This window comes from Oncorhynchus keta, chromosome 22 (genome assembly GCF_023373465.1).
Source record: "Oncorhynchus keta strain PuntledgeMale-10-30-2019 chromosome 22, Oket_V2, whole genome shotgun sequence".
In the NCBI taxonomy this organism is placed as follows: domain Eukaryota; kingdom Metazoa; phylum Chordata; class Actinopteri; order Salmoniformes; family Salmonidae; genus Oncorhynchus; species Oncorhynchus keta.
Window position 1 is genome coordinate 53175069 of NC_068442.1, and position 26598 is coordinate 53201666.

The following is a 26598-nucleotide window of genomic DNA, read 5'->3' on the forward strand; positions in this document are numbered from 1 at the left end:
GAAGTTTTTTTTTTTCTAGTGGTTCTTAAAACATGCAGTCTGGGAAATATTTCCATGCATTTTTTGGGTCATTTAGATGAATGATAGTCTAATTGGTTTCTGCTGCTGTTCTCAAACACAAATTGATTGTAGCTTTAACGCCAGTCTGATTGCTCAACTCACCTTCTGATTTTCCGTGATATCCAATTGGTAGTTACAGTCTTGTCCCATCGCTGTGACTCCTGACTCAGGAGAGGCGAAGGTCGAGAGCAGTGTGTCCTCCTAAACATTACCCTGCAAAGCCGCACTGCTTCTTGACACACTGCAAGCTTAACCCGGAAGCCAGCCGCATCAATGTGTCGGAGGAAACGCTGTTCAGTTGGCGACTGTGGTCAGCGTGCCACAAAGAGTCGCTAGAGCGCAAGGGGACAAGGACACCCCAGCCGGCCGAATTCCTCCCATAGTCCAATTGTGCGCCACCTCATGGGTCTCCCGGTCACGGCCGGCTGCAACACCGCCCGGAAAATGGTTAACCAGCCTGTCTTCTCTGTTCAGTCTTTATAAATGGTTAACCAGTCTTTATAACCAGTCTGTCTTCTCTGTTCCAGTCTTTATAAATGGTTAACCAGCCTGTCTTCTCTGTTCAGTCTTTATAAATGGTTAACCAGTCTTTATAAATGGTTAACCAGCCTGTCTTCTCTGTTCCAGTCTTTATCAATGGTTAACCAGCCTGTCTTCTCTGTTCCAGTCTTTATAAATGGTTAACCAGCCTGTCTTCTCTGTTCCAGTCTTTATCAATGGTTAACCAGCCTGTCTTCTCTGTTCCAGTCTTTATCAATGGTTAACCAGTCTGTCTTCTCTGTTCCAGTCTTTATAAATGGTTAACCAGTCTTTATAACCAGTCTGTCTTCTCTGTTCCAGTCTTTATAAATGGTTAACCAGTCTGTCTTCTCTGTTCCAGTCTTTATAAATGGTTAACCAGTCTTTATAACCAGCCTGTCTTCTCTGTTCCAGTCTTTATAAATGGTTAACCAGTCTTTATAACCAGTCTGTATAAATGGTTAACCAGCCTGTCTTCTCTGTTCAGTCTTTATAAATGGTTAACCAGTCTGTCTTCTCTGTTCCAGTCTTTATAAATGGTTAACCAGCCTGTCTTCTCTGTTCAGTCTTTATAAATGGTTAACCAGCCTGTCTTCTCTGTTCCAGTCTTTATAAATGGTTAACCAGCCTGTCTTCTCTGTTCAGTCTTTATAAATGGTTAACCAGCCTGTCTTCTCTGTTCAGTCTTTATAAATGGTTAACCAGCCTGTCTTCTCTGTTCAGTCTTTATAAATGGTTAACCAGTCTGTCTTCTCTGTTCCAGTCTTTATAAATGGTTAACCAGCCTGTCTTCTCTGTTCCAGTCTTTATAAATGGTTAACCAGCCTGTCTTCTCTGTTCCAGTCTTTATAAATGGTTAACCAGCCTGTCTTCTCTGTTTCAGTCTTTATAAATGGTTAACCAGCCTGTCTTCTCTGTTCCAGTCTTTATAAATGGTTAACCAGTCTGTCTTCTCTGTTTCCAGTCTTTATAAATGGTTAACCAGTCTGTCTTCTCTGTTTCAGTCTTTATAAATGGTTAACCAGCCTGTCTTCTCTGTTCCAGTCTTTATAAATGGTTAACCAGCCTGTCTTCTCTGTTCAGTCTTTATAAATGGTTAACCTTCTCTTTATAAATGGTTAACCAGCCTGTCTTCTCTGTTCCAGTCTTTATAAATGGTTAACCAGCCTGTCTTCTCTGTTCCAGTCTTTATAAATGGTTAACCAGCCTGTCTCTGTTCAGTCTTTATAAATGGTTAACCAGTCTTTATAACCAGTCTGTCTTCTCTGTTCCAGTCTTTATAAATGGTTAACCAGCCTGTCTTCTCTGTTCAGTCTTTATAAATGGTTAACCAGTCTTTATAAATGGTTAACCAGCCTGTCTTCTCTGTTCCAGTCTTTATAAATGGTTAACCAGCCTGTCTTCTCTGTTCAGTCTTTATAAATGGTTAACCAGCCTGTCTTCTCTGTTCAGTCTTTATAAATGGTTAACCAGTCTTTATAAATGGTTAACCAGCCTGTCTTCTCTGTTCCAGTCTTTATCAATGGTTAACCAGTCTGTCTTCTCTGTTCCAGTCTGTATAAATGGTTAACCAGTCTTTATAACCAGTCTGTGTGTCTGAGGTTCTGTGTTATCTGTCTCCACAGACATGTTACCAGTAAGTGGTAATATCCTCGAAGCCGGTGTTTGGAGGATATGCTGGCATCTGTTCGTCTTCGGAACGGCAAACCATGATAATATATCCTCCAAACAGATAATGCTTCCAGGGCATTATCTCTTTTATTCAATGGGGTAGCGAAATATTAAAATGATTGACATATTTTCATTAAATACGTTATTTTGATGAATTTATTCATACGGTTTCATTCTTCCACGAGATAGTCCAGACACATTTAAGCCGGCTGATCGTTCGTTCTAGCGGTTTGGTTGCCAGAGACGCAACCCAGTCGTTCGTTCTAGCGGTTCGGTTGCCAGAGACGCAACCCAGTCGTTCGTTCTAAATGTTCTGTTGCCATGCTTCAATATTAAAACGTCAGAGAGACAGACAAGGTTTATACTAATCTCCTCTATTGAAAACCAATTCCTAGTCTAAAAGAAATGGGAGATGATGTCTAGATGCATTTTACAGTGGAGCTCAAGTTTATAAATTGCCTGGCTGGGCTGATGAGACAGTGGACTGCAGCAGTCAGATGGAACAGAGTAAATAGGCATTTCAGCGTCTTAGCCGGTGTTAACTGTTTGAATAGAGACCGTCTGGAATGCGGTTTTAACCAATCAGCATCCAGGATTAGACACCACCCGTTGTATAACATTGGTATACCGTAATGTGTTATTTGTCATCGTTGACATGTTGTGTACACAGCGTAGAGGGATACAGTGTTATAGAAAGGGTTGTATAGTTATATCCCTGCGGTGGGGGAGCTGATGTCATTGTTGTGGCATGTCAATGTTCTTAATTACTAGTATTATTACTTTAGTTAGTGCACTGATAGCCGTCAAATGTGAACGTACTGTAATGTCTGTGTGCTGAGAAGAGCTGTAATGTTATGAAACAGGGTGTTGTAATACCGCTGAACCGTATGAGATGAGATGCAGCCAATCAACCTGATTTGTCTTTCTCTTCTTTTGATTGGCTGCAGTCGGTTTTAAGGGCTGATTTCTATTGCAGTTAGTTTACAGGCTGATTTCTATTGCAGTTAGTTTACAGGCTGATTACTATTGCAGTTAGTTTACAGGCTGATTACTATTGCAGTTAGTTTACAGGCTGATTTCTATTGCAGTTAGTTTACAGGCTGATTTCTATTGCAGTTAGTTTACAGGCTGATTTCTATTGCAGTTAGTTTACAGGCTGATTTCTATTGCAGTTAGTTTACAGGCTGATTTCTATTGCAGTTAGTTTATAGGCTGATTTCTATTGCAGTTAGTTTTAAGGGCTGATTTCTATTGCAGTTAGTTTACAGGCTGATTCAGTCCTAGACATGGTTTTTATAAACTCTTTGAGCTGAATGCTGAAATTTGTTCTAACGTTGTGGGTCTAATTCAAACTCACTCACGCTAACTGACTTAATGTATGTCTGTATATGTACAGGTGAAGTGGTAAGTTTACATACACTTAAGGTGGAGTCATTAAAACTCATTTTTCAACCACTCCACAAATTTCATGTTAACAAACTCTAGTTTTGGCAAGTCGGTTAGGACATCTACTTTGTGCATGACACAAGTCAATTTTCCAACAATTGTTTACAGACAGATTATTTTACTTATATTTCACCATATCACAATTCCAGTGGGTCAGAAATTTACCACGTTCATCTGTACAAGCAATAGTAAGCAAGTATAAACAACATTGGGCCAACCCAGCCGTTATAACGCTCAGGAAGGAGACACGTTCTGTCTCGTAGAGATGAACTTTGGTGGGAAAAGTGCAAATCATTCCCAGAACAACAGCAAAGGACCTTGGGAAGATGCTGGAGGAAACAGGTACAAACGTATCTATATCCACAGTAAAACGAGTCCTGTATCGACATAACCTGAAAGGTCGCTCAGCAAGGAAGAAGCCACTGCTCCAAAACCGCCATAAAAAAGCCAGACTACGGTTTGCAACTGCACATGGGGACAAAGATCGTACTTTTTGGAGAAATGTCCTCTAGTCTGATGAAACAAAAATAGAACTGTTTGGCCATAATGACCATCGTTATGTTTGGAGGAAAAAGGGGGAGGCTTGCAAGCCGAAGAACACCATCCCAACCGTGAAGCACGGGGGTGGCAGCATCATGTTGTGCGGGTGCTTTGCTACAGGAGTGACTGGTGCACTTCATAAAATAGATGGCCTCATGAGGAAGGAAAATTATGTGAATATATTGAAGCAACATCTCAAGATATCAGTCAGGAAGTTAAAGCTTAGTCGCAAATGGGTCTTCCAAATGGACAATGACTCCAAGGACAAGGTATTGGAGTGGCCATCACAAAGCCACGACCTCAATCCTATAGACAATTTGTGGGCATAACTGAAAAAGTGTGTGCGAGCAAGGAGGCCTACAAACCTGACTCAGTTACACCAGCTCTGTCAGGAGGAATGGGCAAAAATTCACCCAATTTATTGTGGGAAGCTTGTGGAAGGCTATCCCAAACGTTTGACCCAAGTTAAACCATTTAAAGGCAATGCTACCAAATACTAATTGAGTGCATGTCAACTTCTGACCCACTGGGAATGTGATGAAAGAAATAAAAGCTGAAATAAATAATTCTCTCTACTATTAAAGTGGTGATCCCAACTGACCTAAAACAGTGCTTTTTTTACTAGGATTACATGTCAGGAATTGTGAAAAAGTGAGTTGAAATGTATTTGGCGAAGGTGTATGTAAACTTCTGACTTCAACTTTATATAAATATATGTATTTCTCTCTCCTAGGCTACCCATCACTACGTATTGAGAAGAACGACCTGAGAAGTGTTAGCCTGCTGGAAGCCAAAGCCAAGGTCAAAGACATCTCCATCTCCAGACTGAGAGTCACTCTACGGGACGTCCTGCACGAAGGTAACGCTATGCACACACACACACATGTCCTGCACGAAGGTAACGCTATGCACACACACACACACATGTTCTGCACGAATGTAACACTATACACACACACACACACACACACACACACATGAAGGTAATGTAAGGTACACACCACACACACACACACAAAGGTAACACTATGCACACACCACACACACACACACACACACACACACAACGGTAACGCAATGCACACACCCCACACACACACACACACACACACACACACACACACACACACACACAAGGGTAACGCAATGCACACACACACACACAGTAACCTTCCGGTTACGAGTCCAATGCTCTAACCACTTGGCTATGCTGTCGCCCCTATGCTTGTAATCGTTGAGGACTGCAGAGTTTCAGGATTTAAAAAAATGGAATGGAGTTGAGCGCAGGCAAAATCATTGAGGGAAAAGCTGGTTGTCTGTTTTCCACAAGACTCTGGAAGAAGAATTCACCTTTCAGCAGGACAATAACCTAAAACACATGGCCAACTACACACTGGAGTTGTTTACCAAGGAGACAGTGAATGTTCCTGAGGCCAAGTTACTGTTCAGCTATGGCAAGGCCAGAAAAGGTTTGTCTAACAATGATCAACAGCCAATTTGGCAGAGCTTAAAGAATTTAGAGAAGAATAATGGGCAAATGTTATACAATCCAGGTGTGGAGAGATCTTAGACAAAGTATTGACTTTGAACTTACGTACTTATGAAAATTAGAGATTTATGTATTTAATTTTCAATATATTTGCTTAAATGTCTAAAAATAAGGTTAGCACTTTGTCGTTATGGGGAATTGTGTGTGTAGACGGGTGAGGGGAAAAAAATCTATTTTGATTTTCTGTTGGAATAAGTCTACTTTATGAAACACACACACACACACACACACACACACACACACACACACACACACACACACACACACACACGTTGAGAGCTAAATGGTACAACTTGTCCGTTTAGATCTGTTGTTCTCTACAGGGGAATAAATGCTCTGACCCAAACCATTATTTCTGGTGTAATGGGCTGAACATGTTGTGAAACTGGAGACGGCAGAACACACTGTCCAACCACCAGCTCCCGTTTCCTACTAACACCAGCCAAGGTGTGTGTTGTACGTCCCAAATGGCACCCTATTCCCTATATAGTGCACTACTTTAGACCAGAGCCCTATGGCACACTATTCCCTATATAGTGCACTACTTTAGACCAGAGTCCTATTCCCTATATAGTGCACTACTTTAGACCAGAGCCCTATGGCACACTATTCCCTATATAGTGCACTACTTTAGACCAGAGTCCTATTCCCTATATAGTGCACTACTTTAGACCAGAGCCCTATTCCCTATATAGTGCACTACTTTAGACCAGAGCCCTATTCCCTATATAGTGCACTACTTTAGACCAGAGCCCTATTCCCTATATAGTGCACTACTTTAGACCAGAGTCCTATTCCCTATATAGTGCACTACTTTAGACCAGAGCCCTATTCCCTATATAGTGCACTACTTTAGACCAGAGTCCTATTCCATATATAGTGCACTACTTTAGACCAGAGTCCTATTCCATATATAGTGCACTACTATAGACCAGAGCCCTATTCCCTATATAGTGCACTACTTTAGACCAGAGTCCTATTCCCTATATAGTGCACTACTATAGACCAGAGCCCTATTCCCTATATAGTGCACTACTTTAGACCAGAGCCCTATTCCCTATATAGTGCACTACTATAGACCAGAGCCCTATTCCCTATATAGTGCACTACTTTAGACCAGAGTCCTATTCCCTATATAGTGCACTACTTTAGACCAGAGCCCTATGGCACACTATTCCCTATATAGTGCACTACTTTAGACCAGAGTCCTATTCCCTATATAGTGCACTACTTTAGACCAGAGCCCTATTCCCTATATAGTGCACTACTTTACACCAGAGCCCTATTCCCTATATAGTGCACTACTTTAGACCAGAGTCTTATGTTACTGCACTATGTAGGGTGCCAGTTAGGAAGGGCATATAATCAAGTGTGATCAAATGTTATAAATGAATCACATGAAGTCACTCCGAATACTCCGGTGAAATGCTTCCTCAAACAACAACTTAACAGCTTTAAGAAGTTATGAAGAAAAACGTGTTAAGTATTTTAACACCCTGTATATAGTGGCAAGGTGTTACGGTACAGAGTCAATGTGGAGGCTATATACAAGGTATTACGGTACAGAGTCAATGTGGAGGCTATATACAAGGTGTTACGGTACAGAGTCAATGTGGAGGCTATATACAAGGTATTACGGTACAGAGTCAATGTGGAGGCTATATACAAGGTATTACGGTACAGAGTCAATGTGGAGGCTATATACAGGGGGTACCGGTACAGAGTCAATGTGGAGGCTATATACAGGGGGTACCGGTACAGAGTCAATGTGGAGGCTATATACAGGGTGTTACGGTACAGAGTCAATGTGGAGGCTATATACAAGGTATTACGGTACAGAGTCAATGTGGAGGCTATATACAAGGTGTTACGGTACAGAGTCAATGTGGAGGCTATATACAAGGTATTACGGTACAGAGTCAATGTGGAGGCTATATACAGGGGGTACCGGTACAGAGTCAATGTGGAGGCTATATACAGGGGGTACCGGTACAGAGTCAATGTGGAGGCTATATACAGGGGGTACCGGTACAGAGTCAATGTGGAGGCTATATACAGGGTGTTACGGTACAGAGTCAATGTGGAGGCTATATACAAGGTGTTACGGTACAGAGTCAATGTGGAGGCTATATACAAGGTATTACGGTACAGAGTCAATGTGGAGGCTATATACAAGGTGTTACGGTACAGAGTCAATGTGGAGGCTATATACAGGGGGTACCGGTACAGAGTCAATGTGGAGGCTATATACAGGGTGTTACGGTACAGAGTCAATGTGGAGGCTATATACAAGGTATTACGGTACAGAGTCAATGTGGAGGCTATATACAGGGGGTACCGGTACAGAGTCAATGTGGAGGCTATATACAGGGGGTACCGGTACAGAGTCAATGTGGAGGCTATATACAGGGTGTTACGGTACAGAGTCAATGTGGAGGCTGTATACAGGGTGTTACGGTACAGAGTCAATGTGGAGGCTATATACAGGGTGTTACGGTACAGAGTCAATGTGGAGGCTGTATACAGGGTGTTACGGTACAGAGTCAATGTGGAGACTATATACAGGGTGTTACGGTACAGAGTCAATGTGGAGGCTATATACAGGGTGTTACGGTACAGAGTCAATGTGGAGGCTATATACAGGGTGTTACGGTACAGAGTCAATGTGGAGGCTATATGCAGGGTGTTACGGTACAGAGTCAATGTGGAGGTTATATACAGGGTATTACGGTACAGAGTCAATGTGGAGGCTATATACAGGGTGTTACGGTACAGAGTCAATGTGGAGGCTATATACAGGGTGTTACGGTACAGAGTCAATGTGGAGACTATATACAGGGTTTTACGGTACAGAGTCAATGTGGAGGCTATATACAAGGTATTACGGTACAGAGTCAATGTGGAGGCTATATACAGGGGGTACCGGTACAGAGTCAATGTGGAGGCTATATACAGGGTGTTACGGTACAGAGTCAATGTGGAGGCTATATACAGGGGGTACCGGTACAGAGTCAATGTGGAGGCTATATACAGGGTATTACGGTACAGAGTCAATGTGGAGGCTATATACAAGGTATTACGGTACAGAGTCAATGTGGAGGCTATATACAGGGTGTTACGGTACAGAGTCAATGTGGAGGCTATATACAGGGGGTACCGGTACAGAGTCAATGTGGAGCTATATACAGGGTGTTACGGTACAGAGTCAATGTGTGTGGGCACTGGTTAGTCGAGGTAATTGAGGTAATATGTACCTGTAGGTAGAGTTATTAAAGTGAATATGTATAGATAAAAACAGAGAGTAGCAGCAGCGTAAAAGAGGAGTCTGATTCATCCCTGATGAATACATGTTATTGTTTTACCTTGTTGTGAAACAACTGAAAGTTGAACACACACATTGTTGAAAACAAACTTCCATTTCCTAATAAACACCATTCATTACAAGGTCTGTATGTGATGTCCTGGCGAAGACCTTTTTTGGTCTGAACTTTGTCACATAAACATTGTTTTATAGTGCAGAGACGCTGATGACACCTTCACTGTGTTACTCACTTCTAGGCAAGCAGTGGTCTCTCTCTTCTGATGACATCACAGAGAAGAGAACAGAGAAGAGAATACTGTGTTTCTGTTGTGTATCCACAGAGAAGAGAACACTGTGTTTCTGTTGTGTATCCACAGAGAAGAGAACACTGTGTTTCTGTTGTGTATCCACAGAGAAGAGAATACTGTGTATCCACAGAGAAGAGAATACTGTGTTTCTGTTGTGTATCCACAGAGAAGAGAACACTGTGTTTCTGTTGTGTATCCACAGAGAAGAGAACACTGTGTTTCTGTTGTGTATCCACAGAGAAGAGAACACTGTGTTTCTGTTGTGTATCCACAGAGAAGAGAACACTGTGTTTCTGTTGTGTATCCACAGAGAAGAGAATACTGTGTATCCACGGAGAAGAGAACACTGTGTTTCTGTTGTGTATCCACAGAGAAGAGAATACTGTGTATCTGCTGTGTATCCACAGAGAAGAGAATACTGTGTATCCACAGAGAAGAGAATACTGTGTTTCTGTTGTGTATCCACAGAGAAGAGAATACTGTGTTTCTGTTGTGTATCCACAGAGAAGAGAACACTGTGTTTCTGTTGTGTATCCACAGAGAAGAGAATACTGTGTTTCTGTTGTGTATCCACAGAGAAGAGAATACTGTGTATCTGTTGTGTATCCACAGAGAAGAGAATACTGTGTATCCACAGAGAAGAGAATACTGTGTTTCTGTTGTGTATCCACAGAGAAGAGAACACTGTGTTTCTGTTGTGTATCCACAGAGAAGAGAATACTGTGTATCTGTTGTGTATCCACAGAGAAGAGAATACTGTGTATCTATTGTGTATCCACAGAGAAGAGAACACTGTGTATCTGTTGTGTATCCACAGAGAAGAGAATACTGTGTATCCACAGAGAAGAGAATACTGTGTTTCTGTTGTGTATCCACAGAGAAGAGAACACTGTGTTTCTGTTGTGTATCCACAGAGAAGAGAACACTGTATCTGTTGTGTATCCACAGAGAAGAGAATACTGTGTATCCACAGAGAAGAGAATACTGTGTTTCTGTTGTGTATCCACAGAGAAGAGAATACTGTGTTTCTGTTGTGTATCCACAGAGAAGAGAATACTGTGTATCTGTTGTGTATCCACAGAGAAGAGAATACTGTGTATCTGTTGTGTATCCACAGAGAAGAGAACACTGTGTATCCACAGAGAAGAGAATACTGTGTTTCTGTTGTGTATCCACAGAGAAGAGAATACTGTGTTTCTGTTGTGTATCCACAGAGAAGAGAACACTGTGTATCCACAGAGAAGAGAATACTGTGTATCCACAGAGAAGAGAATACTGTGTATCCACAGAGAAGAGAATACTGTGTATCCACAGAGAAGAGAACACTGTGTATCCACAGAGAAGAGAATACTGTGTATCCACAGAGAAGAGAATACTGTGTATCCACAGAGAAGAGAATACTGTGTATCCACAGAGAAGAGAACACTGTGTATCCACAGAGAAGAGAACACTGTGTATCCTGTGTATCACTCTGACAGAGCTCCAGAATTCCTCTGTGGTGATGGGGAGAACCTTCCAGAAGGACAACCATCTCTGCAGCACTCAACCGACCAGGCCTTTATGGTAGAGTGGCCAGACGGAAGCTACTCCTCAGTAAAAGGCACATAAAGGACTCGGACCATGAGAAACAAGATTCTCTGGTCTGATGAAACCAAATGAAAATAGCCCAGAAATGTTTCATAGGAACAAATGCTTATTTCTCTCAAATTGAGCACACATTTGTTTCCATCCCTCTTGGTGAGCATTTTTGTCTTTGCCACGGTCATCCATCCACATTGACAGTTGTGTCATATCAATAAGCTGATGTAAACAGCATGATCATTAAACAGGTGCACCTTGTGCTGGGGACAATATATGGTTCCTCTAAAAAATGGACTGTTTTGTCACACAACACAGTACAGCCTATGTCTCAACTTTGAGGGTGTGTCCTGATCGCAGGAATGTCCACCAGAGCTGTTGCCAAATAATCGAATCGTGGACGTACTGTACTACTTATTGTCATTTGAGAGAATTTGACGGTACTTCCAACCGGTCTCACAACCGCAGACCACGTGTAACCACGCCAGTCCAGGACCTCCACATTGGGCTTCTTGACCTGTGGGTGAAAAACGCATTCTAATTGGCTGGGCCTGGCTCTCCAGTGAGTGGGACTATGCCCTCCCATGGCTGCATCCCTGCCCTCATTGGCCCTCCCATGGCTGCATCCCTGCCCTCATTGTCCCTCCCATGGCTGCACCCCTGCCCTCATTGGCCCTCCCATGGCTGCACCCCTGCCCTCATTGGCCCTCCCATGGCTGCACCCCTGCCCTCATTGGCCCTCCCATGGCTGTACCCCTGCCCTCATTGGCCCTCCCATGGCTGCACCCCTGCCCTCATTGGCCCTCCCATGGCTGCACCCCTGCCCTCATTGGCCCTCCCATGGCTGCACCCCTGCCCTCATTGGCCCTCCCATGGCTGCACCCCTGCCCTCATTGGCCCTCCCATGGCTGCACCCCTGCCCTCATTGGCCCTCCCATGGCTGCACCCCTGCCCTCATTGGCCCTCCCATGGCTGCACCCCTGCCCTCATTGGCCCTCCCATGGCTGCACCCCTGCCCTCATTGGCCCTCCCATGGCTGCACCCCTGCCCTCATTGGCCCTCCCATGGCTGCACCCCTGCCCTCATTGGCCCTCCCATGGCTGCATCCCTGCCCTCATTGGCCCTCCCATGGCTGCACCCCTGCCCTCATTGGCCCTCCCATGGCTGCATCCCTGCCCTCATTGGCCCTCCCATGGCTGCACCGCTGCCCAGTCATGTGAAATCCATAGATTAGAGCCTAATAAATTCATTTAAATTGACAGATTTCCTTATGTACTGTAACTCTGTAAAATCTTTGACATTGTTGCATGTTGCCTTTTTTAATATTTTTATTCCGTATATTTCAGCACTGTTTCGTGCTGCTTCGAGGTAACCGCGCTGCTTCGAGACAACCGCGCTGCTTCGAGATAACCGCGCTGCTTCGAGATAACCGCTCTGCTTCGAGATAACCGCGCTGCTTCGAGATGACCGTGCTGCTTCGAGATAACCGCGCTGCTTCGAGATAACCGCGCTGCTTCGAGATAACCATCTGCTTAGGTAACCGCCTAATAAATTCTTTAAATAACCGTGCTGCTTATGAGATAACTCTGCTAGATAATCTTTGACATTGTTGCATAACCGCCTGCTTTAGATAACCGCGCTTTATTCCTGCTAGATAACAGCGCTGTTTCGTGCCGCGCTGCTTCGAGGTGACCGCGCTGCTTCGAGACAACCGCGCTGCTTCGAGATAACCGCGCTGCTTAACCGCGCTGCTTCGAGATAACCGCGCTGCTTCGAGGTGACCGCGCTGCTTCGAGGTGACCGCGCTGCTTCGAGATAACCGCGCTGCTTCGAGATGACCGCGCTGCTTCGAGATAACCGCGCTGCTTCGAGATAACCGCGCTGCTTCGAGGTAACCGCGCTGCTTCGAGGTAACCGCGCTGCTTCGAGGTGACCGCGCTGCTTCGAGGTAACCGCGCTGCTTCGAGATGACCGCGCTGCTTCGAGGTGACCGCTCTGCTTCGAGGTGACCGCTCTGCTTCGAGGTGACCGCTCTGCTTCGAGATGACCGCGCTGCTTCGAGATGACCGCGCTGCTTCGAGATGACCGCGCTGCTTCGAGGTGACCGCGCTGCTTCGAGGTGACCGCGCTGCTTCGAGATAACCGCGCTGCTTCGAGTTGACCGCGCTGCTTCGAGATAACCGTGGGAACTCGGCTTGATAAATGAATCTATGTCAGATTATTATTATTATTTTTCTCTCCACTAAATCTCCCATTTGGATATTGATTAGGCTACAAATCAGGCTGTATAAATGTTAGCTACATTGAGATGAGTGCTGCTCGTGATCATCTTGTCTAGTTGGGTCATTCATTATCACTGATCAGAATATTTTGTCATCAATACAAGTTGATTATTTTTGCTAAGTATCCATCTACTCCTGACAAAAAGACATGAAACTCGTCTTAATCAATCAATGTGATTTTTGTTTCCCTGAATCTCCGTCTGTATATTTGGTTAATTCTCTGCCTGGACAAATAAGAGGTGGTATAGCTCATCTATTCGTTTGCTCATCTATCACCGATCAGAAACATTTAGCGTGCTGTAATGTAGCCTAAATCAAGTCTAGGCCTATTATTTTTGGCTCGATCGTGTAAAGGCGACACCTGAAGTCTGTGGAGGTTGTGAAATATGAACACGAAATATAGATTGCTGTTATTTTCTATCAATATCATATAATATATGCCATTTAGCAGACGCTTTTATCCAAAGCGACTTACAGTCATGTGTGCATACATTCTATGTATGGGTGGTCCCGGGGATCGAACCCACTACCCTGGCGTTACAAGCGCCATGCTCTACCAACTGAGCTACATCTTCATGATGAAGATACCTTCAATGTTCCCTAACAAAGGGGAGTGAGGGTAGGAAAGGGATTGAAACGTGGATCAGAAAAGCATGAGCTTGGGCTCTGTTTTCTAAAATGGCTTTATAAGACAGCGATTCCACGTGTCGCCTTGACGCAAGTTGTTTGGGGGGGAGAAATATTTTGTATTTTGTTCTGTTTCGTTTAATTTATATTCTTAGGTTACGATAAAAAATGTGTTGATTTTGATCAGAGTAGCCTAAATGTGTTTAATGAATAAAATAGCTATTGCTTTAATGCGCACGGCTCAGCCGTTTAGCATATAGGCTGCACACCAAATATGCCAGTCTTTTCTTTTGAAAATACATTTATTAGTCTTCTGTTTCTTAGGACTTGCCTAAAACAAATTAATAATTTATTTGTGATGGTGTTCATTCAATGGATTTATAAAAATAGACCTAACCACATCGGCTCATGTCTACTTCCACTCCTAAAATTTCAGGCATGTGCACGAGAGGTATAAAAGGCTTTTCACGGCAAGAATGTGGTAAACATGGGACTTTATAAATTTGGCTTTTTTTTGAGCCAACATACCATAACATTTCTGTATAGGGTATTAGTTTAGGACATTATAGAGACACCAGTAGTGAGAACAGGAGAGGGCCTATTACAGGGCCCTGGGGGACACCAGTAGGGAGACATTTATAGAGGCACTTTTCCTCTAATAAAAGATGTGCTGTTCTTTCACAGGAACGTTTGGCCGCATTTTCCACGGTGTTCTGTTGGACGAGAAGGACCCGGCCAAGGAGAAGCAGTGCTTTGTGAAGACTGTAAAAGGTACGCAGTCATTCATTCCCTCATCACTGTCTGCAACCCATTCATTCTCCTGTTTATGTCTGTCTTACCTCTATATACTAGCTGATGATTTGAATTTCCCACCAAACACATATCACCTCATTCTTTCCTCAGCATGTGAGTGGTCTGCATTGTATCTGCTGGTGATGCTGAGAAAACAGCTCTTAGTTGGGCTATTCTCTTATACCTATTAAATTAGAACACAAGGTTAACCCAAGGCTATGAGTCAGGGTTAGATGGGGTAAGGCAAGCTCTCACCTCTGTGACCACTTGACTCCTCTCGAAAACTCAACAAAGGGCAGGGGGTTGCGTGATTCAAGGTGCCAGAAAATGTTATCAATGCACAAGTGTATGTCTTGCGGTGCGCCACTGCCCCGTACAGCGAGCACGTGGCAGGTTGAAGAACAGGTAACCAGTTAAAACCACAGTCCACACAGTCTCTCTTTCCCACAGACGTTCTCAGGTTCACGTGTCCCTCCCAGCTGACCTTTGCCCTCTAGCTCCTCTAGCAATTCCATGTTTATCCAGGGTGGGTACCAGACCATGAACAATGTGCCCACCCCCATGCCAACCATACCCGGGTCCTGCTTTGTCCTCCTCCTCTTCCTCCCGGCAGACCCCGAGGGCAGGAAGCATGCCTGCTTCCAAAGAGGGCCACTCCCTCTCTCCCAGATTTAGCACGACCCTCTGCAGATATGGGTTCGAATAGTATTCAAAATCATTTCAAATACTTTTATCTGGGCTTTATTGAACTTAGCCGGCACAATGGAACCAATAGAATGAGGGCAGACTAGAGCCAATTGGGAAATATATTGAAAGATTGTAAATACTGATAGAACCCAGGTCTTGGGCTTCTGTGCGGGTTGTCAAGGGTCAATCGAGCGTCTCCCTGTTTCCAACTAAAGATGCTATAAACGCTCACAGGAAAGCACTGACTGGTGCTGTTCTAGGAGAATATAGAATGGTGTTGTCAAGAGGGCTGTTAGACCGTGACATGACCTTTAAAAAATAAATTCTATTGTGTTTGATTTGGTCAGGAGGACTGTTCATGGCTCAGCTTTTGGCCAAGAAGGTTTAGACGGCTCTTACCCCAGTTATCTACGGACTGTTTTTTTTCTGGGGTTGCTTTCCAAAACTTAAGTTTTGAGTGTTCTTTAAAAAACTGCAACGTATCCCCAGATTTATGCTCTGTGGAATTTCTACCACTAAACTTGAGTCTCTCGTCTTCTCCTTTTTTTGTCCTTCCTTGTCTCTTTTCACTCTCTTCTCTCGTTCGTTAGACCATGCATCTGAGGTGCAGGTGACCATGATGCTGACGGAGAGCTGTAAACTACGAGGACTTCATCACAGGTAATCGATCAGATCAAATCATCACGGGGCGGCAGCGTAGCCTAGTGGTTAGAGAGTTGGACTAGTAACCGGAAGGTTGCAAGTTCAAACCCCTGAGCTGACAAGGTACAAATCTGTCGTTCTGCCCCTGAACAGGCAGTTAACCCACTGTTCCCAGGCCGTCATTGAAAATAAGAATGTGTTCTTAACTGACTTGCCTGTTTAAATAAAGGTCAAATAAAAATTTTAAAAAATTAAAATTAAAATCACAACAGGATCAGATGGATGCCTGAAATCACAGGACACCTGCTGTTTCTGTACCATAGACCAGTGATTCCCAAACGTTTTATAGTCCCTTCAAACATTCAACCTCCAGCTGCCGTACCACCTCTAGCACCAGGGTCAGCTGTACCCCCTCTAGCACCAGGGTCAGCTGTACCGCCTCTAGCACCTGGGTCAGCTGTACCGCCTCTAGCACCAGGGTCAGCTGTACCGCCTCTAGCACCTGGGTCAGCTGTACCGCCTCTAGCACCTGGGTCAGCTGTACCGCCTCTAGCACCGGGGTCAGCTGTACCCCCTCTAGCACCAGGGTCAGCTGTACCCCCTCTAGCACCAGGGTCAGCTGTACCCCCTCTAGCACCAGGGTCAGCTGTACCCCCTCTAGCACCAGGGTCAGCTGTACCCCCTCTAGCACCAGGGTCAGCTGTACCCCCTCTAGCACCAGGGTCAGCTGTACCCCCTCTAGCACCGGGGTCAGCTGTACCGCCTCTAGCACCTGGGTCAGCTGTACCGCCTCTAGCACCGGGGTCAGCTGTACCCCCTCTAGCACCAGGGTCAGCCGTACCCCCTCTTGCACCAGGGTCAGCCGTACCCCCTCTAGCACCAGGGTCAGCCGTACCCCCTCTAGCACCAGGGTCAGCCGTACCCCCTCTAGCACCAGGGTCAGCCGTACCCCCTCTAGCACCAGGGTCAGCTGTACCCCCTCTAGCACCAGGGTCAGCTGTACCCCCTCTTGCACCAAGGTCAGCTGTACCCCCTCTAGCACCAGGGTCAGCTGTACCCCCTCTAGCACCAGGGTCAGCGCACTCTCAAATATTGTTTTTTGCCACCATTGTAAGCCCACCACACACACACACACACACACACACACACACACACACACACACACACTATATGATATATATTTATTAAACATAAGAATGAGTGTGAGTTTTTGTCACAACCCGGCTCGTGGGAAGTGACAAAGAGCTCTTATAGGACCAGGGCACAATTAATAACATAGTAATAATAATCAATCATTTGGCTCTTTATTTAACCATCTTACATATAAAACCTTATTTGTTCATCAAAAATTGCGAATAACTCACAAGTTAATGAGAAGGGTGTGAATAACTCACCACAGGTTAATGAGAAGGGTGTGAATAACTCACCACAGGTTAATGAGAAGGGTGTGAATAACTCACCACAGGTTAATGAGAAGGGTGTGAATAACTCACCACAGGTTAATGAGAAGGGTGTGAATAACTCACCACAGGTTAATGAGAAGGGTGTGAATAACTCACCACAGGTTAATGAGAAGGGTGTGAATAACTCACCACAGGTTAATGAGAAGGCCAATAACTCATAAGGTTAATAGAAGGGTAATAACTCACCACAGGTTAATGAGAAGGGTTAATAACTCACCATTAATGAGAAGGGTAATAACTCACTACAGGTTAATGAGAAGGGTGTGAATAACTCACTACAGGTTAATGAGAAGGGTGTGAATAACTCACTACAGGTTAATGAGAAGGGTGTGCTTGAAAGGATGCACATAACTCTGCAATGTTGGGTTGGAGAGAGTCTCAGTCTTAAATCATTTTCCCACCCACAGTCTGTGCCTGTATTTAATTTTCATGCTTGTGAGGGCTGAGAATCCACTCTCACATAGGTACGTGGTTACAAAGGGCATCAGTGTCTCAACTGCGCGATTTGCCAAGGCAGGATACTCTGAGCGCAGCCCTATCCAGAAATCTGGCTAAGAGATTTTAAATAAACATTTCACAGAACCGCTTGTAGCGATTTCGATGAGGCTCTCTTGTTCAGATATCGGTAAGTGGACTGGAGGCAGGGCATGAAAGGGATAACGAATCCAGTTGTTTGTGTCGTCTGTTTGCTCACCCAACTCACTCAGGTGCTTCACAATATCACATTTGACATTGTCCGTAAGTTTGAGTTCATTTGCACACAAAAAAATCATACAATGATGGAAATACCTGTGTGTTGTCAAATCAAATCAAATCAAATGTATTTATAAAGCCCTTCTTACATCAGCTGATATCTCAAAGTGCTGTACAGAAACCCAGCCTAAAACCCCAAACAGCAAGCAATGCAGGTGTAGAAGCACGGTGGCTAGGAAAAACTCCCTAGAAGAACCTAGGAAGAAACCTAGAGAGGAACCAGGCTATGAGGGGTGGCCAGTCCTCTTCTGGCTGTGCCGGGTGGAGATTAGAACAGAACATGGCCAAGATGTTCAAATGTTCATAAATGACCAGCATGGTCGAATAATAACAAGGCAGAACAGTTGAAACTGGAGCAGCAGCATGGCCAGGTGGACTGGGGACAGCAAGGAGTCATCATGTCAGGTCGTCCTGGGGCTCAGGTCCTCCGAGAGAGAGAAAGAAAGAGAGAATTGGCCAGTCCTCTTGTTAATGCAGACAGAGAAGAGCTCCAACTTCTTAATCATAGCCTCAATTTTGTCCCGCACATTGAATATAGCCCCTAGCTTCCTTGTTTGTTTATTTTGACATGTCATGCCATACAGGAAGTCAGTGTGTTATGCTTCCACTGTCTTTCAGCTGTCTGCTCAGCAATGACTGTCTATCATCCCACACATTCATTCTAATGCTGTGGTCATAACAACCAACTTTCCCCTTGTACTGGAAACGACCTTAGACCCTGGGTTCCTACTAGATTTCTCCACACTGAAGATGACATTATTATAAAACAGATGGTTTGGATCCTGGATACTGATTGGTTGAATTTAACAGAATTTATTTGGGTAAAAAAAAAAAATTATAATAATAATAATAATTTGTTTTAATACATTTTTTTTGGTATTTTGTATTTTTTTTAAAACACTTGTTTCCAACGTGGACTTCAAACAGTAGCCGTGACGATACAGTTTACCGCGGCTGAAAGGTAAAAACAACATAGCTTCCTTGAATTAGGCGCTACCATGGAAACCCGATGAGAGTTGTCATAGGCTTCCCCGCACTGTATCGTCACTCTTAGGTTGTTCCTCGTTCTGTGAAAAAACGCCGTCTGCCGGTCTGCTATGACTGGAGCATGTTAAAGGAAAGATAGACACACACACACACACACACACACTTCCCACAATGCAGCAGCACACAGAAATAGAATGAAAAAAAAAAAAAAAGGCTTGGAACCTCTAATCCTGGCAATTTGACTGGTAAAACCCAAAGCTCATTGGCTGCCTGGTATTGTCATGCAACAATGTCCACGGTAATGTAGAACGTTAGTTTAAATGATGTTAACTAATGTGACTCATGCAATGGAACGTATTGTTTCTAACGTCTGTTGTGGTGTTTCACGATATATCGGTACCACTGCAATATCACAATATCACAAAATGTCACGATACTTATGAACGTTTTAGTATACCGTAGTACAGTTTACATGACCGTGTCGACGTTTTCGGCCCTACCCGTCTAAAGAACCTGCTGGCGCCTGCTATAATGGTTATAGAGTCAGTTTTGTTGATGCGTTCAGTTAGAATTTAAGCAACTGCCATTAGTCTCTTGTATGAGCAGATCCAATCATATCCACTTCACAATCATGCACACATCAGGTGTGGCAGCTGTAATCAGCCATCTGCATCCCCCCACTCACCTGCTTCTCTCTGCGTCCCCTACTACTCACCTGCTTCTCTCTGCGTCCCCTACCAGCCCCCACTCACCTGCTTCTCTCTGCGTCCCCTACTACTCACCTGCTTCTCTCTGCGTCCCCTACCAGCCCCCACTCACCTGCTTCTCTCTGCGTCCCCTACTACTCACCTGCTTCTCTCTGCGTCCCCTACCACCCCCCACTCCCCTGCTTCTCTCTGCGTCCCCTACCACCCCCACTCACCTGCTTCTCTCTGCGTCCCCTACCAGCCCCCACTCACCTGCTTCTCTCTGCGTCCCCTACTACTCACCTGCTTCTCTCTGCGTCCCCTACCACCCCCCACTCACCTGCTTCTCTCTGCGTCCCCTACTACTCACCTGCTTCTCTCTGTGTCCCCTACCACCCCCCACTCACCTGCTTCTCTCTGCGTCCCCTACTACTCACCTGCTTCTCTCTGCGTCCCCTACCAGCCCCCACTCACCTGCTTCTCTCTGCGTCCCCTACCAGCCCCCACTCACCTGCTTCTCTCAGCGTCCCCTACCAGCCCCCCACTCACCTGCTTCTCTCAGCGTCCCCTACCAGCCAGCCCCACTCACCTGCTTCTCTCTGCGTCCCCTACCAGCCCCCACTCACCTGCTTCTCTCTGCGTCCCCTACCAGCCCCCACTCACCTGCTTCTCTCAGCGTCCCCTACCAGCCAGCCCCCACTCACCTGCTTCTCTCAGCGTCCCCTACCAGCCAGCCCCCACTCACCTGCTTCTCTCTGCGTCCCCTACCAGTCCCCACTCACCTGCTCCTCTCTGCGTCCCCTACCAGCCCCCACTCACCTGCTCCTCTCTGCGTCCCCTACCAGCCCCCACTCACCTGCTCCTCTCTGCGTCCCCTACCAGCCCCCACTCACCTGCTCCTCTCTGCGTCCCCTACCAGCCCCCACTCACCTGCTCCTCTCTGCGTCCCCTACCAGCCCCCACTCACCTGCTCCTCTCTGCGTCCCCTACCAGCCCCCCACACACTCACCTGCTCCTCTCTGCGTCCCCTACCACCCCCCCCCACTCACCTGCTCCTCTCTGCGTCCCCTACCACCCCCCCACTCACCTGCTCCTCTCTGCGTCCCCTACCACCCCCCACTCACCTGCTCCTCTCTGCGTCCCCTACCAGCCCCCACTCACCTGCTCCTCTCTGCGTCCCCTACCAGCCCCCACTCACCTGCTGCTCTCAGCATCCCCTACCAGCCCCCCACTCACCTGCTTCTCTCTGCGTCCCCTACTACTCACCTGCTTCTCTCTGCGTCTCCTACCAGCCCCCTCTCACCTGCTCCTCTCTGCGTCCCCTACCAGCCCCCACTCACCTGCATCTGTGTCCCCTACCAGCCCCCTCTCACCTGCTCCTCTCTGCGTCCCCTACCAGCCCCCACTCACCTGCATCTCTGTGTCCCCTACCACCCCCACTCACCTGCTTCTCTCTGCGTCCCCTACCAGCCGTCGCACAACTAGCGGATAGCTGCTCCAGCATCACTCTACACATTTAGCAGATAGCTGCTCCAGCATCACTCTACACATCTAGCGGATAGCTTCTCCAGCATCACTCCCACATCTAGCAGACAGTTGCTCCAGCATCACTCTACACATTTAGCAGATAGCTGATCCAGCATCACCCTACACATTTAGCGGATAGCTGCTCCAGCATCACTCCACACATCTAGCAGACAGCTGCTCCAGCATCACTCTACACCTCTAGCAGATAGCTGCTCCAGCATCACTCTACACCTCTACACATCTAGCAGATAGCTGCTCCATCATCACTCTACACCTCTAGCAGATAGCTGCTCCAGCATCACTCTACACATCTAGCAGATAGCTGCTCCAGCATCACTCTACACATCTAGCAGATAGCTGCTCCAGCATCACTACACATCTAGCAGATAGCTGCTGGAGCATCACTCTACACATCTAGCAGATAGCTGATCCAGCATCACTCTACACCTCTAGCAGATAGCTGCTCCAGCATCACTCTACACATCTAGCAGATAGCTGCTCCAGCATCACTCTACACCTCTACACATCTAGCAGCTAGCTTCTCCAGCATCACTCTACACCTCTAGCAGATAGCTTCTCCAGCATCACTCTACACCTGTAGCAGATAGCTGCTCCAGCATCACTCTACACATCTAGCAGATAGCTGCTCCAGCATCACTCTACACCTCTAGCAGATATCTTCTCCAGCATCACTCTACACATCTAGCAGATAGCTGCTCCAGCATCACTCTACACCTCTACACATCTAGCAGCTAGCTGCTCCAGCATCACTCTACACCTCTAGCAGATAGCTTCTCCAGCATCACTCTACACCTGTAGCAGATAGCTGCTCCAGCATCACTCTACACATCTAGCAGATAGCTGCTCCAGCATCACTCTACACATCTAGCAGATAGCTGCTCCAGCATCACTCTACACATCTAGCAGATAGCTGCTCCAGCATCACTCTACACCTCTAGCAGATAGCTGCTCCAGCATCACTCTACACCTCTACACCTCTAACAGATAGCTTCTCCAGCATCACTCTACACCTCTAGCAGATATCTTCTCCAGCATCACTCTACACATCTAGCAGATAGCTGCTCCAGCATCACTCTACACCTCTACACATCTAGCAGATAGCTTCTCCAGCATCACTCTACACCTCTAGCAGATAGCTGCTCCAGCATCACTCTACACCTCTAGCAGATAGCTGCTCCAGCATCACTCTACACATCTAGCAGATAGCTGCTCCAGCATCACTCTACACCTCTAGCAGATAGCTGCTCCAGCATCACTCTACACATCTAGCAGATAGCTGCTCCAGCATCACTCTACACCTCTAGCAGATAGCTGCTCCAGCATCACTCTACACATCTAGCAGATAGCTGCTCCAGCATCACTCTACACCTCTAGCAGATAGCTGCTCCAGCATCACTCTACACCTCTAGCAGATAGCTGCTCCAGCATCACTCTACACATCTAGCAGATAGCTGCTCCAGCATCACTCTACACATCTAGCAGATAGCTGCTGGAGCATCAGAGGCCAGTTGGAAAGAGGAGGAGATGTAGCAGATAGCTGCTCCAGCATCACTCTACACCTCTACACCTCTAGCAGATAGCTTCTCCAGCATCACTCTACACCTCTAGCAGATAGCTTCTCCAGCATCACTCTACACATCTAGCAGATAGCTGCTCCAGCATCACTCTACACATCTAGCAGATAGCTGCTCCAGCATCACTCTACACCTCTACACCTCTAGCAGATAGCTGCTCCAGCATCACTCTACACATCTAGAAGATAGCTTCTCCAGCATCACTCTACACCTCTACACATCTAGCAGATAGCTGCTCCAGCATCACTCTACACCTCTACACATCTAGCAGATAGCTGCTCCAGTATCACTCTACACATCTAGCGGATAGCTGCTCCAGCATCACTCTACACATCTAGCAGATAGCTTCTCCAGCATCACTCTACACCTCTAGCAGATAGCTGCTCCAGCATCACTCTACACATCTAGCAGATAGCTGCTCCAGCATCACTCTACACCTCTAGCAGATAGCTGCTCCAGCATCACTGTACACCTCTAGCAGATAGCTGCTCCAGCATCACTCTACACCTCTAGCAGATAGCTGCTGGAGCATCACTCTACACCTCTAGCAGATAGCTGCTCCAGCATCACTCTACACATCTAGCAGATAGCTGCTCCAGCATCACTCTACACCTCTAGCAGATAGCTGCTCCAGCATCACTCTACACATCTAGCAGATAGCTGCTCCAGCATCACTCTACACATCTAGCAGATAGCTGCTCCAGCATCACTCTACACCTCTAGCAGATAGCTGCTCCAGCATCACTCTACACATCTAGCAGATAGCTGCTCCAGCATCACTCTACACCTCTAGCAGATAGCTGCTCCAGCATCACTCTACACATCTAGCAGATAGCTGCTCCAGCATCACTCTACACATCTAGCAGATAGCTGCTCCAGCATCACTCTACACATCTACACCTCTAGCAGATAGCTGCTCCAGCATCACTCTACACATCTAGCAGATAGCTGCTGGAGCATCAGAGGCCAGTTGGAAAGAGGAGGAGATGTAGCAGATAGCTGCTCCAGCATCACTCTACACCTCTACACCTCTAGCAGATAGCTTCTCCAGCATCACTCTACACCTCTAGCAGATAGCTGCTCCAGCATCACTCTACACATCTAGCAGATAGCTGCTCCAGCATCACTCTACACATCTAGCAGATAGCTGCTCCAGCATCACTCTACACCTCTACACCTCTAGCAGATAGCTTCTCCAGCATCACTCTACACATCTAGAAGATAGCTTCTCCAGCATCACTCTACACATCTAGCAGATAGCTGCTCCAGCATCACTCTACACCTCTACACATCTAGCAGATAGCTGCTCCAGTATCACTCTACACATCTAGCGGATAGCTGCTCCAGCATCACTCTACACATCTAGCAGATAGCTTCTCCAGCATCACTCTACACCTCTAGCAGATAGCTGCTCCAGCATCACTCTACACCTCTAGCAGATAGCTGCTCCAGCATCACTCTACACATCTAGCAGATAGCAGCTCCAGCATCACTCTACACCTCTACACATCTAGCAGATAGCTGCTCCAGCATCACTCTACACATCTAGCAGATAGCTGCTCCAGCATCACTCTACACCTCTAGCAGATAGCTGCTGGAGCATCACTCTACACCTCTAGCAGATAGCTGCTCCAGCATCACTCTACACATCTAGCAGATAGCTGCTCCAGCATCACTCTACACCTCTACACCTCTAGCAGATAGCTTCTCCAGCATCACTCTACACCTCTAGCAGATAGCTTCTCCAGCATCACTCTACACCTCTAGCAGATAGCTTCTCCAGCATCACTCTACACATCTAGCAGATAGCTGCTCCAGCATCACTCTACACATCTAGCAGATAGCTGCTCCAGCATCACTCTACACCTCTACACATCTAGAAGATAGCTTCTCCAGCATCACTCTACACCTCTACACATCTAGCAGATAGCTGCTCCAGCATCACTCTACACCTCTACACATCTAGCAGATAGCTGCTCCAGTATCACTCTACACATCTAGCGGATAGCTTCTCCAGCATCACTCTACACATCTAGCAGATAGCTACTCCAGCATCACTCTACACCTCTAGCAGATAGCTGCTCCAGCATCACTCTACACCTCTAGCAGATAGCTGCTCCAGCATCACTCTACACCTCTACACATCTAGCAGATAGCTGCTCCAGCATCACTCTACACATCTAGCAGATATCTGCTGGAGCATCACTCTACACCTCTAGCAGATAGCTGCTCCAGCATCACTCTACACCTCTAGCAGATAGCTGCTGGAGCATCACTCTACACCTCTAGCAGATAGCTGCTCCAGCATCACTCTACACATCTAGCAGATAGCTGCTCCAGCATCACTCTACACCTCTAGCAGATAGCTGCTCCAGCATCACTCTACACATCTAGCAGATAGCTGCTCCAGCATCACTCTACACATCTAGCAGATAGCTGCTCCAGCATCACTCTACACCTCTAGCAGATAGCTGCTCCAGCATCACTCTACACATCTAGCAGATAGCTGCTCCAGCATCACTCTACACCTGTAGCAGATAGCTGCTCCAGCATCACTCTACACATCTAGCAGATAGCTGCTCCAGCATCACTCTACACATCTAACAGATAGCTGCTCCAGCATCACTCTACACATCTAGCAGATAGCTGCTCCAGCATCACTCTACACATCTAGCAGATAGCTGCTCCAGCATCACTCTACACATCTAGCAGATAGCTGCTCCAGCATCACTCTGCACATCTAGCAGATAGCTGCTCCAGCATCACTCTACACCTCTACACATCTAGCAGATAGCTTCTCCAGCATCACTCTACACCTCTAGCAGATAGCTGCTCCAGCATCACTCTACACCTCTAGCAGATAGCTGCTCCAGCATCACTCTACACCTCTACACCTCTAGCAGATAGCTTCTCCAGCATCACTCTACACCTCTAGCAGATAGCTGCTCCAGCATCACTCTACACATCTAGCAGATAGCTTCTCCAGCATCACTCTACACATCTAGCAGATAGCTGCTCCAGCATCACTCTACACCTCTACACCTCTAGCAGATAGCTGCTCCAGCATCACTCTACACCTCTACACCTCTAGCAGATAGCTTCTCCAGCATCACTCTACACCTCTAGCAGATAGCTGCTGGAGCATCACTCTACACCTCTAGCAGATAGCTGCTCCAGCATCACTGTACACATCTAGCAGATAGCTGCTCCAGCATCACTCTACACATCTACACATCTAGCAGATATCTGCTAGAGCATCACTCTACACCTCTAGCAGATAGCTGCTCCAGCATCACTCTACACCTCTAGCAGATAGCTGCTGGAGCATCACTCTACACCTCTAGCAGATAGCTGCTCCAGCATCACTCTACACATCTAGCAGATAGCTGCTCCAGCATCACTCTACACCTCTACACATCTAGCAGATAGCTGCTCCAGTATCACTCTACACATCTAGCGGATAGCTGCTCCAGCATCACTCTACACATCTAGCAGATAGCTTCTCCAGCATCACTCTACACCTCTAGCAGATAGCTGCTCCAGCATCACTCTACACCTCTAGCAGATAGCTGCTCCAGCATCACT

General features: G+C 46.3%; 1 protein-coding gene across 2 annotated transcripts in view; it reads left to right on the forward strand.

Moving 5' to 3' along the window:
* Nucleotides 1-26598, forward strand: part of ryk (receptor like tyrosine kinase) — a 158550-nt gene that overhangs the window by 105445 nt on the left and 26507 nt on the right. For both annotated transcript variants that reach the window (XM_052475613.1, XM_052475614.1), the window contains 3 exons: nt 4970-5095; nt 14566-14652; nt 15951-16020. In XM_052475613.1, the coding sequence (XP_052331573.1) occupies nt 4970-5095; nt 14566-14652; nt 15951-16020 (283 nt within the window). The remainder of the gene's footprint in view (nt 1-4969; nt 5096-14565; nt 14653-15950; nt 16021-26598) is intronic.